At 39.4% G+C, this 14388-nt stretch overlaps 1 protein-coding gene across 1 annotated transcript in view; it reads left to right on the plus strand.

Moving 5' to 3' along the window:
* The first annotated feature begins 8 nt into the window (after nt 1–8).
* PCNX2 (pecanex 2) overlaps nt 9–14388 on the plus strand; it is a 160503-nt gene continuing 146123 nt past the window's right edge. The window contains exons 1-5 of the mRNA XM_027685374.1: nt 9–164; nt 6307–6506; nt 8926–9040; nt 11370–11406; nt 11763–13049. Of these exons, the coding sequence (XP_027541175.1) occupies nt 12–164; nt 6307–6506; nt 8926–9040; nt 11370–11406; nt 11763–13049 (1792 nt within the window). The 5' untranslated portion in view covers nt 9–11. The remainder of the gene's footprint in view (nt 165–6306; nt 6507–8925; nt 9041–11369; nt 11407–11762; nt 13050–14388) is intronic.

Here is a 14388-nt window from a genome sequence, read left to right on the forward strand (position 1 = left end):
GGGGGGCGGCCATGGTGTCGCCGGCGGCGCGGCTGGTGGGGCAGGGCGTGTGGGCGGCGCTGACCGGGGGCTGGTACCACGACCCGGAGCAGGGCGCCTTCACCAACAGCTGCCACCTCTATCTGTGGCTGTTCCTGCTGACGTTGCCCATGGCCCTGCACCTGGTGAGAGGGGCTGGGGGGCGAAGGGGGGGGGGGGCGCGAGGTGGGAGCCGCGGACCCCGGCCCGCAGGCAGCAGCGGCGAGGGCGTGTGCGCTGGACGGACTATACACTGACCCCTGGGGGGCTTGAAAATGGGGCATATTGGGCTTTACCTGAGCAGTCGTGTCTAAAGGTTAACGGGGTGAGTCCACCGGGCGCGCTAGGCAGGGGCCGGACCCTTAGCCCTGGAAGGAGTTGGGTAGGGGTGCAGTGCTGGCCTCTGCAAGTGCTGAATGACCGTGGGGTTGTTTGTTCAATGACCGTGGGGATATTTGTTCGAAATCTCTTTTAGAGACAGGTGTTTTTTTTCCAAGTCTGCTCCAGTCTTACCTGCTGAGAAGGGTAAATAAATGGAAAAATTCAAATACCACGTAATTAATATGCCTTGCTGAATGTCACTGGTGAATCACATGGCTTTTTGTGACATGCAGCTCCCTTTCTGCAGAAATTTAAACTTTGCAAATGAATAATAACTAGAGTTTGTTTGCCGGACTTTAAAATTTATTTTCCTGAAAAGCTTGAAACTTTTGGTCTATTTTTGTGTGTTTTCTTACTGTGTGAGAAAAGCTTAAAAGTATAGTTTGCTGGATCGTTGCATCTATTCTTTGATGTGTCCTTCAGTGATTACAGCTTAACATTGCTTCCACTGGAAGCAGTTTCCATCCATTTGGTTCTTAGGGTGACTCAACTAAATTCTTAACTAAGTTCTGTACAAATTTTCTTTGATTGGATGAAACTTCTAAATATTCACCCTGCATGGTCAGATATTGGCCTGATTTTCAAAAGGAAAGAGCATTTATGAATCCCTCTGCAATCCCAGTGGAAAGCAAATTTTGTATTTTTAAACATGAATCGGTATACTGTATTTTGTGGCATGGATTGCAGTGAATTCCTGTAAGGATGGCTCCTGGAGGTAATGAACTAAGATAAAAATATGCTTTCTTCTGATTGATAGGGTCTGTTTCCTATGCAAACCAGGAAGAGTCTTGCATTGTAGGATTTACTATCCAAGTCGTATGTGTGATTAAAAAGGAAAAAAATTGAAAGTTAACTTTTTTCCAAGTTTATGTAAGTATGTATCTGAAAAGATATGTATTTCCTTGTGGGAAACTTCTGAACTAATGACATGGATGAAGGCTTATTGCCAAGGGGTTGCACAAAAGAACACTGGACTGTAGGTCAGAGCTAAGGTAAAACCAGGGCATTATTTAAAGGGAACGGGAGAAAATGTAACTTATCTACTGAACTCTCTTGGGCGTCATCTTTGCCTATCTAGATGGACTTGCTTTTTCTGCAGAGTGGCTGACTTTCTGATGAATCATCTGGTTAAATGCAGGACTTGTGTTCTTGAGCTAAGGTATTGCTGTGGGAATTCTTTGTCCTTGATAAGAATAATGCATTTATTATGATAGCTGCTTGACAGTAATTATGTCCTTAAGTGTTTACTTGTTTTTAAGTGGCTTGATTTTAAGGCTCCGTAAACGTTATGCAAGACATCTATTCTTGCCACTTAGAAACTTGAACTTGCTTTTTAACTAAAGGTTTTCTTTGGGGCATTTTGTTTATAATACTAAGTAATGTTTGGGGTAATATTTAGGTTATGTACTTGACAACAGTAATCCAAACAGTAGTTTTGGATTCAGCTAAAGCAGTCACTGATGTTTCTTGGGCAAAGTTGAAACAGATCAGAGTACTACTTTTTAAAATTTTCCTTTGCTTGGGATAATCTTACACTTTTGTCAGAGCCAGGAAGTCTCTCTGAAACAGTTTGATTTGAATCAAATGGCAAAACTCATCCATCTGTTTTTAGATTTTTCACGCTGGCTCAGCAGAGGTGTGCTGACAGTAGCATTGAGAAGCTTAAAGTATCAAGTTGTTTCTGTTGTATGGATCAAGGATTTCTTTCTCTAGCTTTGTCAGCATAGCTTACTTTGGTACTAAAGATTCCTTTATTAGCTCCCTTGCCCCTGAAAATACAGATCTGTGTTTTCTTCTCTTTCTTTTCTTTTTCATTTATGCTTTGTACATTAAAATGTACATTGGATATTATTTGGAGCATCATTACTGTTACAATCAACTTTCAAAATTATAATGAGATCTCTTCTAACCCTACCATATCAACTCTCACAATAGATTAAGAATTAAAGTTATCTTATTCCACCAAACAGTCCAGAGTTCCTAGGTTTTTGCACATGAAAATAGTGATAATTATTTGTATTCAGCCACTGGGCTGAATTCAGACCCAGTAAAACACCAGTGACACAGAGATGGAACTTTGGGAAGTGCTTGTACTATAGCTTATTTACAAGCCATAAAAGAATGTGCATCCACATTTGGGTGAGTCCCCAAAATGGCATACTGAGTATTTCTCTTGCCTTTTGTTGGACACGAAACCCTTGAACTTAGAGGGTTGTTACTTCTTACGCATTAGATCTTCAAATCATGCTGTGATAGGAGAAGTACAACATGGCAGTATAAGGGTGTGGGCACATAAATTACTCAGAGGTAAACTCTAATAAACTTGCAATCTGTCAGCTGCTTACAGTCCCAGTCAGCTACGTTTTACCCCGCTCTATCTCTCTGTAGAAGTTATCTATATATATAAATATATCTCCACAGCAGAGAGGTAGGCTAGACTGTACATTGTGTATTTTTTGTGTGATAGGATGCGTACTTAGAACTGAATGTACACCCCTGGGATGTTATTTGCTACCTGCTATCCCGCGTTTTATACTGCGTGACAGTTGGACATCTCTTAGTGCTGATTTACCTTAATTAATATATAAATATTTATCTTTGGCCCCAGTGTTATATCTCCCACTCATATCTCTGCAAGCCTGATGGTAGTGGCTGACTGCATATTTGTTTGATAGGTCCCTCATTTGTGTTCTGTAGCACACCAAGACAGTGAGGACCAGATGCAGCACCGCCCTGCTTTAGATGCCTGAGGGGCTCAAACATTGGGTGGGATACATCTGGGTCTAATCAACTAATTTTTCAGCCCAATTTACAAGGTGTGGTATTTTGTTCAAAGGTTGCACATAATAATAAAAGATATTAGGAAGCGCATGCCTCAGCCACCTCTACCTTTGTGCAACTCAAATAATGTTAGTAGGCATGTGAAGAAAAATGTGGCCGTTCCTCTGGGAGCATCCCCTGGGCAGGCAGAAGCCCCAAGTGAAGGTACTCCATACACAGTCAAGTCAACTCTGTTGCATTTGCAGTTGTAAGTTGGGCCACATTTGGAAAACACCAGCCTGCATTTCTGCCTGTGACCCCACGCTATTCTGGTGCAGGGTACAACAACAGAAGCTACTGGAAAACAAAAAGTACATTATAGTAGAGTTTTTAATTGGGCGAGAGCAAAGAAAACTACAGCTTCCACAGAAATCTGTGGGAAGTCATGAAGCCTGCTTTCTAATGAATTTGTATTTGTGGATTTTTTTTTTTCCTAGCTTCTAATAAGATGTCAGCTCAGTTGAAGCTTTTCCTGTCACTGGGGTGGCATCAAAAGGTCAGAGAGCTGTGTCGGTTCCTCTCATTAATGGAGGAGGTGTCCTGCTGTGACCTTGTCCCAGTGGGGTGTATTCTCTCAAAGTTTGCTGAATAACTTTTTAATTCTTTGGCTACTTTCAACTGAGGGGATGGAGAGAGATGATGAGTACACAGACACATGGTGTGATTATAAAACCTTGTTTCCATAGGAAACCAGGCTAATTATAACTATAGTGCATCAAAAGTGACTCTATCATCTAATTCCTCAGTGGTCTATAACTTAATTCCTTCTTAGCGCAAGTGGATTTGATACTTTTACCTGTTTGTACCTGGGAACAACAACTGCAGTCATGCCTGACTCAGAAAATTGAGGGCTTTCCATTATCAGCTTCATCTTTCTCCTAATTCCTCATGTGGGCAGGGAGCAACCTGCTGGCTTGTACTGTTCAACTTGCCCCAAGATTCAGAATATTAAGGATGTACTGGCCATTGACAGACTTGGTGTTGCGAGCATGCACATTGTGTATGTGGGTAAAACACTGTGTATCTTGGACAGATGGGCAGGGAGACCACAGGCTGGCTCAGAGCACAGCTCCGGTAGGTCTGGTCACAAGGCAGGGATGAGGACATGCAGCACTCAGCATTTGCTAAAACTGGCCTTCTTTTCCACTTTGAAATCTAGGAGCTTCCTTTGAGTCTGTCTTGTAGCATGCTCTACGCACGCAAAGACTGCACCACTGGAAGTCTATTTTTGTTGTGTCCTCTTGACATTACTCATGTAATATTTATTAAGCTTTACGAATGTCACCTATAAAGTACTTCTCTTCTAGTGGATCATTCTGAGCTGTTATTTAATAACGAGCGGTCGATCTGTGCCTTTTAGTGTATAGTTTAAGAGATTCCTTGGAAGGTGAACAAATTTCTCTTAAACAAGTCATTACAGATAATTGGATATCATTCTTTGTGAAACCAAGCAATTTCTAACTCGTTTTGCAAAAACATTAGTCATAAACCACAAATTCTTCAACTCATACACCAAACCTTATACCCTGAGAACATGACCTTGCAAGTGGATCCTCTTTCTGGCCTGGATTCACTAGATGACTGAAGGGTATGCTGAGTGTCAGTATATACATAGTACCATGAAGTACTCTTAACAGACTAAGCCTCAACTTGTAGAAAGTCATGTCTGTCATATTAGGGATCATTGGTAATACCTACATCCTAAATAGCTTCTCTACTTTTGTGCAATAGATTCTTTGTATCTGAATCAGAATAGTCACAAAAAAGGATTTGCCTGAAAATTTTCACATGTACATCTTGAGGGTATGAGGTCCCACTAAGCCAAAAGTAGCATCAGAATAGCAACCCACTTGCTTGTAACAACACAGAAATGATTCAACATATTAATTTCAACATCAAGATAAATGCAGTGACTTGTTTTAAAGATGAAGTAAGCATACCTTGTTCCCTATCCTTTACCTGTGTGGTTGGTGTGATTTATTTATGAATCTGAAAAAAGAATAGATTTACTCCCAAAGTAAAGACCATTCTTAAAAATTAACCGCAATAGGCTTTTAGCAAATCCTCAGTATTGAAAATCTTACTTTTGGGGGTTGGTTGGTTTGTTGTTTGGCTTTTTTGTTGTTGTTGTTGTGCAGGGATATAGTAAAGCTCTGTTTAAAAAACCTAAAACTTGAGGAGAGATTGAATTCATTGTGAGACTGCAGCTGTGTTGTGACAATACATAAGGGTGTTCCATGACTATAATGACTAACTTTGATTATAACTGCAAGTGTCCATTGCTATGATTTGCCCTTTACTGTAAGGAAGCATTTATATATAAAAATGTTGTTAGTATGTCCTGTCTGTGAAAGAACTATACAGACTATAGTTGAACTGTAATTAATTTTAATGATTAAGAATATGGTGCTCATCGCAGATCAGCAAACAGATCACAGACAGCTGCAAATTAACAATTATCTACTTTAGAAAAATAATTCAAAGAGGTTGTGTCGTGGTTTAACCCCAGCTGGCAATTAAGCACCACACAGCCAATCGCTCACTCCTCCAGCCTAAGGCGGGGCAGGCTGCCCCTCCAAATGCATTTTATTAATTTGTTTTGACTAGTCCTGACTAATTATTTGAAATTCTTCACACCTTAAGATAAGTGGGAACATGTTATGAGATGTTAGAAAAACAGCATCAAACCATGGCATTTTACTGTTGAGTCATAACTGAGATTCAGGCTAAAATGACAAAATTTTTCTAAAGGGATTTCCTGTTTGTAGATAACTAATGTTTCATTTTATTTCTGTATTTTTATAAATTCATAGTGTAGGAAAGGCTGCAGCTGCATTAACATGGGAATGCAGTATTTTAAAAAATTTTACAGTGTTTGTCAATTGTGAGATTTTACTGATTTTTGATAATAAATAATATCCACAGCTAATCAAAATAATAGATCTTGTGAAATGGTTTGAAATTTGAAGAAACTTCTAGACCTTTTTTTGTGAGCAGAACTCAATCTATATAGTGTATTTAAAAATTTTAGCAGCATCTTCTCAAAGCAAACTGTTGTCATTATGTCTTTATAATTTCCTTCTGTAGGCTTTTCCAGCAAATGCAGTTACAGTTTTTGTGTACTGCAGCTTGGTGACAGTGTTCTTCACGGTAATAAAGGTGATCAGCTACCGTTTGCACCTTATGTTTGATAAAGGCGAAGTAATTCAACAAAAGCTCTCAAGACAAAATGGAAGGCAATGTAAAGAGGTTCAAAAAGGAGAAGCAGTTCAGTCATCTAATTGTAGGTAAGCTTTTCTTTGCATTGCTGGCACATTCTGTAAAATGGATGAGTTTGCACTATGGTCCTGCATGGCAGAAATGTCTGTTGACTGTATGAAAACTCCTTACAGTTGTGTGAGGAATGGCACTTCTAAAAACCTGCTTAGTGCTTTTATATTCCATAGCTGAAGCCTGCTCATGGTGAAGCAGGCAGAGCTGCACCTGATTCAGAGGTGGAGCAGCAGCTGGGTACCACGGAGGTGATAAGAAGAGACGTACTGGAGCTGCTAAGAGATCCTGGAGAAAACCTGAGAGAAGTTTTCTGGGGAGGCCTCACATGCGTGCTCTTTTCTCTTCCTGCTGTGCTTACCTTCTGGGAAGAGGCGAGGAAGTGGCATGCACCTTTTGGCAAAGAAAACGCTTTAATATCACAGCTTTTGAACCCTGAGCTCATGTTGCCTTTGTGTGCTTGTAGTAACTTCCTTAGATCACACCTAGATGTGTTAGTTGCTTCTCTCCCTCACGTTTTATTGTGACTGCTTGTGATGCTTTTGTGTCCTGTTCATGAGGAAAGCTAGTACCACTTTTATTTCTCAGGGGCATTTGGTAGGTATTTGTAGCTTCTCTGCTGAGGAGCCAAGTACTCTTTTCTCTAAATAATCAATCCAGGTTGTGATGTATTAAAGTTAAAAATAGTATTGATCTGAAGACTAGTACTGACATTTTCCAGATTTGTGCTTAAGTAGAATGTACCACTGTACGCTCTTTGGAATGAATGGAGACCTCTCCTGCTGGTTTTTCAAGCTTGAGTCATACAAACAAATGAAGCTGTTAAGTGGCTTCCAGTGATCTCAGATGTTATAACAGATGTGAAAAATGCTGAATTAAGATACGTCCAGTAGTGACAGCAGCACAGAAATGTCTAAACAAAGCTTAAGCTGAGTAACTGTTAAAACTACTAGTCAAGCTTCAACAGAGAGCTCTGTATAAAAGAACTTAGGGTATATTTTGGTGCATTTGCAGTTGCTACTGCTATCTCTGTGCCAGCTAAGTAGTATTGAGATTGTTTATATACCTTTGCGCTACTGCTTTTTGGTGTCTTTACACATGCTCATCTGTGTTACACTCCTGGCAGTGATGTTGCTGGGGATGTCAAGGTCTGACTGCATTGTGACTGTTCTGAGAAATGCCTCTTATATGTGCCACTAACCATACAAGGTTTTTATTTTAGATGGGGTTATGTCTTTCAGGCTCTGTTTTGACTAAGAAGTAGAGGTAGAATCACTTAAAACTTGCATGTTAAATCACATGACTATTCCTCCTAGATTGGTTTGTGAATGCACAACATTCCATTATTTAGTACTTGATCAGAAAAAAAAGAACTTACTGTTATTTTGACTAGACAGATGACAGAATTTTTTAAACAGACCCTCGTAGTTGGCAGGTTGGTTAAACAAGTTTTTGAAGCCAGTTTACTGTGGAAAAAAACATTGTGGAAAGATGATTGAAGCCCCCAGATAAATAATTTTGTAGCTTGTATACAGCTGTAGGGTTTTAAAAAAAGTTTTTTTGCAAAAAAACAACCCCACAAACAAACAGAAAAGCCCAATCCCCCACTTTCTGACATTTCACTATGGTGGTTTTTTGGTTGTTTCTTTTTAACTGATTTTTTGTTGTGTTATGCTTGAGAAAAAGAACATTTGTAGGTTTTCATTAGTAAACTTTTTCCAAAAATACTTGCTTATATCCATGGAAAAGTTCATAGAAATATGTGCAAAAAGAGTTAGTAGATAGTTTAATGCACCCACAAAGAAAGTGGCACCCACAAATTGCCTTATAACATATGAGATTAGTAATGGATATATGTTTTCTTCTCCCAAACCAGAGCAAAAACTTTGTTTTGTGGTCTAGTGATTATATTAATACACATTGTGTTGCATTTCAAGTAGTTGTTTTATAGGAGGCTTATACATAAACAGGCAGTTAGATAATCAATACCTATACAAGGATATAAAAAGCAAAAATTGTGAAAGGAGTAAGATTTGGTTGTTATATAAGAAGCCCCAAACAGTCTTTTTTTGTGCCAATAAATCTGTGTGTGTGTCAGGCAGGCTAAATGGCATTATATACGCATAGGGAGTTTGAAGAGATGTCATTTTATTTCTCATGAACTACTTCTGAAAACACCAGAATCATTTTATATTGAGGGATTTTTATTCATTTGTTTTTATCAAGTTGTTATGGTGAGGAGGGAGGTGCAGAAGGGGATTACAGTATTTTTACATCCCTGTGCTTTTATCATTGGAGGGGAAAGGTGTGCTGTCACTTCACTGTGCTGTGCTACTTCTTCCTATTCTGTTTCTACTCCTCAGCTACTTCCCAAAGCATGCTGTGATCCACCGGGCTAAGAAGCATTGCTTTATTTTTCATTTGCTTACTTTTCAGCAATAACACAGGGGATAATGTTGTCGTTGAGACCAGCCAAAATGATTCTACCCAAACAATTCACGACAGTTCGAGGGTACAGGCTCTGCACTCGCAGAACTCATCTGGAGCAATGGTTAGTACGTGGTTTTCTGTAATAGTGTCTTCACTTTGTGCAGTCCATAGCTTACTACACGGAGTTTTGTATTGCCAGGTACCGATCACTTGGATCGTAGGTCTGCCCCAAGGAGGAGGGGTGATTCTGTGGATCTACTAGGTATACAGCTGCTGTCAGTCAGCCTTGTCCTGAAGGTTTGGTTTTGCAGAGCTGAAACTGGCATGCATAAATTCTGCTCTTCTTAAGAGGGATCTGTCTGCTCCTGCTATAGATAGCAAATAGCCTTTGTAAATATTGCCAAGAGCAACTAGTGTTTTGTGGCTGCTTTGAGAGAAGGGAGAGGTTAATGCAATCAGAGCATCCTCTCATTGCCTCTGAAAGGATCTGCTTCTGGAGCATTAATAATTTGATATTGTGTAACTAGACTTATGCTTATAAAATGAACCAAACATGTCTTGAGTATTTAAATGTAATAGCACAAAAAACATTTAAATCTAGGAGATGTCTACAGGAGGTTAAAAGTATATGCATGTGCATTCCATGCCATTGGCCATGCTTTCTAAATCAATAGTGTATGAAGTGATGAAGGGGACGTATGTAAATGTTATTAAAGAAAACAATAGGAAAACCTCATAAGAAGATTGAACAGTTAAGTATTCAAAAAATTAAGAAACAGAATAATGCTGACTGTGTAATCTTAAACTACTCCCTATGTATACTGTGATAAAATGTTTAATTATGTGATCCCATGCTATTTTTTTCTACAGGACTCCTGCCTCAGTCAGTGCAGAGGATGGTTAGTGATCTCTGAATAAGTGGCTACTTGATACTTCATTCTGTCTTCATATTCCTCCATGCCCCCCACCTTATTCCGATTTACTACAAATTATTAAAATCTTGGTCTGAATCAGAACTATTTCCTTATTTCCTGGAGTGTTTTTACCCTTTTGTAGCGTCTGTATGATTCACAAACATTAATAGTTGTTTTGGGTTTTTTATGAGGTAAAATACTTTTTCACCTTGTTTCTGTCCTAGTCTCCAGTATTCTAGTATTTGTCCATTCTGCAAACCTATTTCCTCTTGGGATCTTATCCTAGTCTCCCACTTCCAAACATGTAGGTTGGGTCTTGTCAAATGAAGTCTCTTGTTCATGCTGGCAGGATACCACCATGGAATTTTAAAAAATAACAATTATTTCCTCTTGGTTTTGGTGCCTGTCAGTCAGAAGAGAGCCACATTCATTTTTCCCAATGGCTTTAATTTCTCATTATGCGCTTAGGCTGTTGAATTTAGACTCCTGAAGTATTCCTCTGGAGTACTGTGTTTAGTTTTGAGCTCCCCAGTTAGTTCCCCTGGACACTGACCTGCTGATGAGAAACCAGCAGAAGCCACCAAGGTGATTGAAGAATGAGGTACATGATGTATGAGGACAGGCAAATGGGATGATTTAGCAATTATAAGGCTAAAACCGTTCGTAAAACTAGAAGAAGAGCTTACTGCTATCTTTAGCTTTCTAATGGTAAGATACACAGAAGATTGAGCACACTCTTCTTGGAGGTGCCCAGTGACAGGATAAGAAACAGTGGCTGTAACTTGCAGCCGGGGAAAGCTACAATTAGATTAATTAGATTTAATGTCTTTTGTGTGTACTTGTCTTCCTGTTTGTTGTTGTTTTTTTTTCCCTACTGAGAGAGTGGTCAAATACTGGAAGAGGTTTTCCAGAGAAGTTGTGAAATCTCCATCTTTGGAGATTTTCAAGACTCTGTTGGAGACGGCCCTGAGCAACCTGCTCAAACTGTACCTGCTTTGAGTGTGTGTGTGTGTGTGGCAGAGGGGATTCTGACTAAATGACCTCCAAGGCTTCCTTGGAATCTAAATGATTCTATAATAATTTAATGTCTCTGTCCTCTAGTTTTCATCTGAGAAATTGTTACCAAGGACTAGACACCAAACTTTTCATTCTAGTGCTTTCGAAACATATAGCTGGGAAAGTGGAACAGATGAACACATTCTATTCGTTAATGACTAAAAAAAAATGTATCTGGATTAGGCACTACAAAATTATTTTCTTAAAAGAAAAACAGATCTTTCTTTTCCTCCTCCTCCCCAAGCATCACACACAATTGCAATGATGCAATTTGGAGCATGACTGTTCTAGAACCATCTCCCTCACTCACCCCTTGCATTTTGTGAAAGGTACATGTTCAAATTTCAGTGATGTTAAGCAATGTACCAGTGCTGTAATTAACCTTTGATTAGATAGCTATTGCATTGATAGTTGGTTTTTTCCACAGCAGAATGTAATAAATGCCCATGCTAACCTTGTATGTTTCCTTTTATTTTTTAGGAGCTGCCAACACGGGAAACTATTGAAGATCTTAGAGGTATCTTAAAGGTTTTATAAATCCCTTAAACCATTGTTCACTCGTTGCTTGACACAAAAGGGGATAATTCTGTAAAACATTTTGGTTTTGATACTAGCTGCTTCTTAAGCTATTTTGATTATTTAAGTTAAATAGACATGCTGCTGCCCTTGTCCTGACCTGGAAGGGTCCCAGCTTGCTTTTATAGTATTACTCATGTAGCTAGCAAAAAGCTCCTTGCTTAGGAACGGTTTTAAGCAGCTACATCATCTGTGCTTTCTTTCCTCTGGATCAGATTTTGCTAGCTAAAGAGCATACTTCAATAATGCATAGTGTTCATGTGTTTGAGACCTAACTCCCATATGTTTTCTAATTAGGTGTTATGGTATTAGAAGACCAGACTGCACCACAAGTTTCGTCTACCTCACCCTGTATCAAAGCAGATATATTACCTGTTTATACAACCTCCACTTCAGGTGCCACCACATCAGCAATAGTGACAAAACCAGCTGCTATGGAAACACTTTCTGGTAATGAAATAAATGAAAAAGGAGTGAACAAGCAGTCATGTGAACAGCATGGATCCCAAGATATTGTGGACAGAGACGGAGCTAAAAACTTCTCCAATATTTCTTCATCACAAGGTGATATTTTAAGGACTGGAGTTTCTTCAGAGCCATGGGACACTGAAAATTCAGTTATTTCAGACCATATGAGTAATCCTAAAAGCTACAAAAGAGAGAAATTGCCAGATGGATCACCACAGACAGGCTTTACCAGTAACTGCCCACAGTGCAATGCCATTGCAACCAAAGATCACGAGCACGTGGAAAGTTCTTGCAATGCCAGTAATACCAATGAGGACCTTGATTGCTCAGACAGCGAGGCTGCTGTTGCAGTTGTGGACAACTCACTTCCTGGAGACCAGCTATGTGAGCCCATTAAAATTGTCATCACAATGAGTACTACACCAAACACCACCCTCAGTGACCTACCGGGATCTGTCCACTTAAAGACTCTGGAAACAGAGAAAACAAGCTCAGCCCTTGATTCTGATGTAGTTAGAGCAGGTTGGCCAAGTCAGCAAACTAGTGATCAGCTCAGAATCCCCGTAATCACTTTTGACCTGTCTGATGACAGTAAAGGTAAGGCTTGCCCAGAACTTAGTGAAAGCGAAAGAACTCCAGAAATGTTAAGGGCAGAGCTGTCATCCAATCAATGCTCTGGCTATGAGTCGGGTGATGCAGTAAAGGAGCACAGCAACCTAGCAAATACACCTTTAGAAACTAAGACTCGTTCGGAGCCAAATCAGGAAAATGCTTTGGAAAATGTCCAGACTGTAGATTTAACTTCTAAGGAAGACCTGCACAACCTAGACCCGCAGTCCTGTAGAACTGCTCATGAAAAGAGGCACATGCGGGTGTTGAGTGTAGACAGTGGGACAGATGTGCTTTTAAGTAAGAATTTCGTGGATGTATCTGACAAGGAAAAGACCTTACCAACTTCTAAATCAGATCTAGAAGCTAAAGAAGGACAGATGCCCAATGAATCTAACTTTCTAGAATTTGTCTCCCTCTTGGAATCCATTAATACCTCAAAGATGAAGACATCTAATCAATCCAGTGTCAAAACGGAGACGACAAAGGAAAATGGACTTGTTGGAGGTATTATGCATGGCTTACAATTCTTTTGGAAAAAAGATGTTGTGACTAGTTAGATTATTTATAGGCTCTTAGTTGGCCATCTGCTGTAGGGCAAATTCTCAGAGGAAGACTGGTTTTGCTAATAGGGCCACGGTAGGATTGGACAGGGTGGGACAAAGTGATTTAATGAAAGTGTGATAGTGTCAGATGCAGTTCTTTCATATTTTTATTTTCTGAAAAGATGTTCCTTTGGGAAACGTAATAATAAGCTTAGTAGGTGTCCAATATCTATCTATTATTCTGTACTAGAATAGTGCGCCTGGGTTGTTGGAATACCACAAGTATCTTGCAAAAATGTGTATAGCTATAGCATTACACCTGCCCTTGCCCATCTTACCAGGTGCACGTTGAAGAGTTGTCTGTGTGTGCCTCTAAGTATGTAGAAAGCTCTAAGTATGTAGAAAGCTGGAATTGTGACTGGTGATGGTTCAACTTTCAGATAACACATATGTGCACACATGCAGATATGCCTAAATTTCCTGCATGGTTGTGGGTTGCTTATAACTAAAAAAAAAAAAAAAAAGGAAAAGTCATATTTGTTCTCAATAGGTAAGAGTTTTGATTTTCAGTTACTTTAAAGTAAACTATTTGGGGTTTAAGGAGGAAACTTTGGTGGGTGTTTTCAATGAAAGCCACTAGTATTTTAATGAAAAATAGTATATTCCCATGCAAGTTCCCAATTAATTAAAGGGCTTTGCTTTAAAACATAAAAAAATATCAACCAGCTAATTTAAAAAACCTATATATGGTACAATTTATACCTCTTGTTTAGAAATATCTGGTTTTAATCAGGATTCTCATTGTTATCACTGAACTCTGTGGCCCCTTTCTGTTAGGAAGGACTATTTTTTGTAGTGTCTCTAGCAGCTCTCTGAGCAAAATTAGTAGGGGCATTTAATGAGGATGTGAGATACAGTGTAGCGAAGGCACATGCAATCTCGGGGTATTTGCCAAGTGATCAGCACGGTCAGTTTAGAAGATCTGGGCCAAAGTGAAATAAGACAACCTGTATTTTCCCCTTCTCCAAAATGTTTGGTTTACATTAGATCCTATAATAAGCTGTTTTAAGACAGCCAAAGAGTATGCCATTTCAATACCTAGTTGGCCTGGGAGGTAAGAAACTTAATAGCGCCGAGAAGAACAGCTTGGCATTCCTATTTTACCTGCTCCGTGCTCTCCTGGCTTTTTCCTGGAAGAACCTTCCATTACATGAAAAATGCACAGCTGACTTCAAAGTTTGTCAGCTTTTTTAAAAACTAATGTTACGTTGTTGAAAAAACACAAGTAGTCTTACCTTCTC

The sequence above is a fragment of the Neopelma chrysocephalum genome, unplaced genomic scaffold (genome assembly GCF_003984885.1).
Source record: "Neopelma chrysocephalum unplaced genomic scaffold, ASM398488v2 Primary Assembly neopelma1_23, whole genome shotgun sequence".
NCBI classification, from domain to species: domain Eukaryota; kingdom Metazoa; phylum Chordata; class Aves; order Passeriformes; family Pipridae; genus Neopelma; species Neopelma chrysocephalum.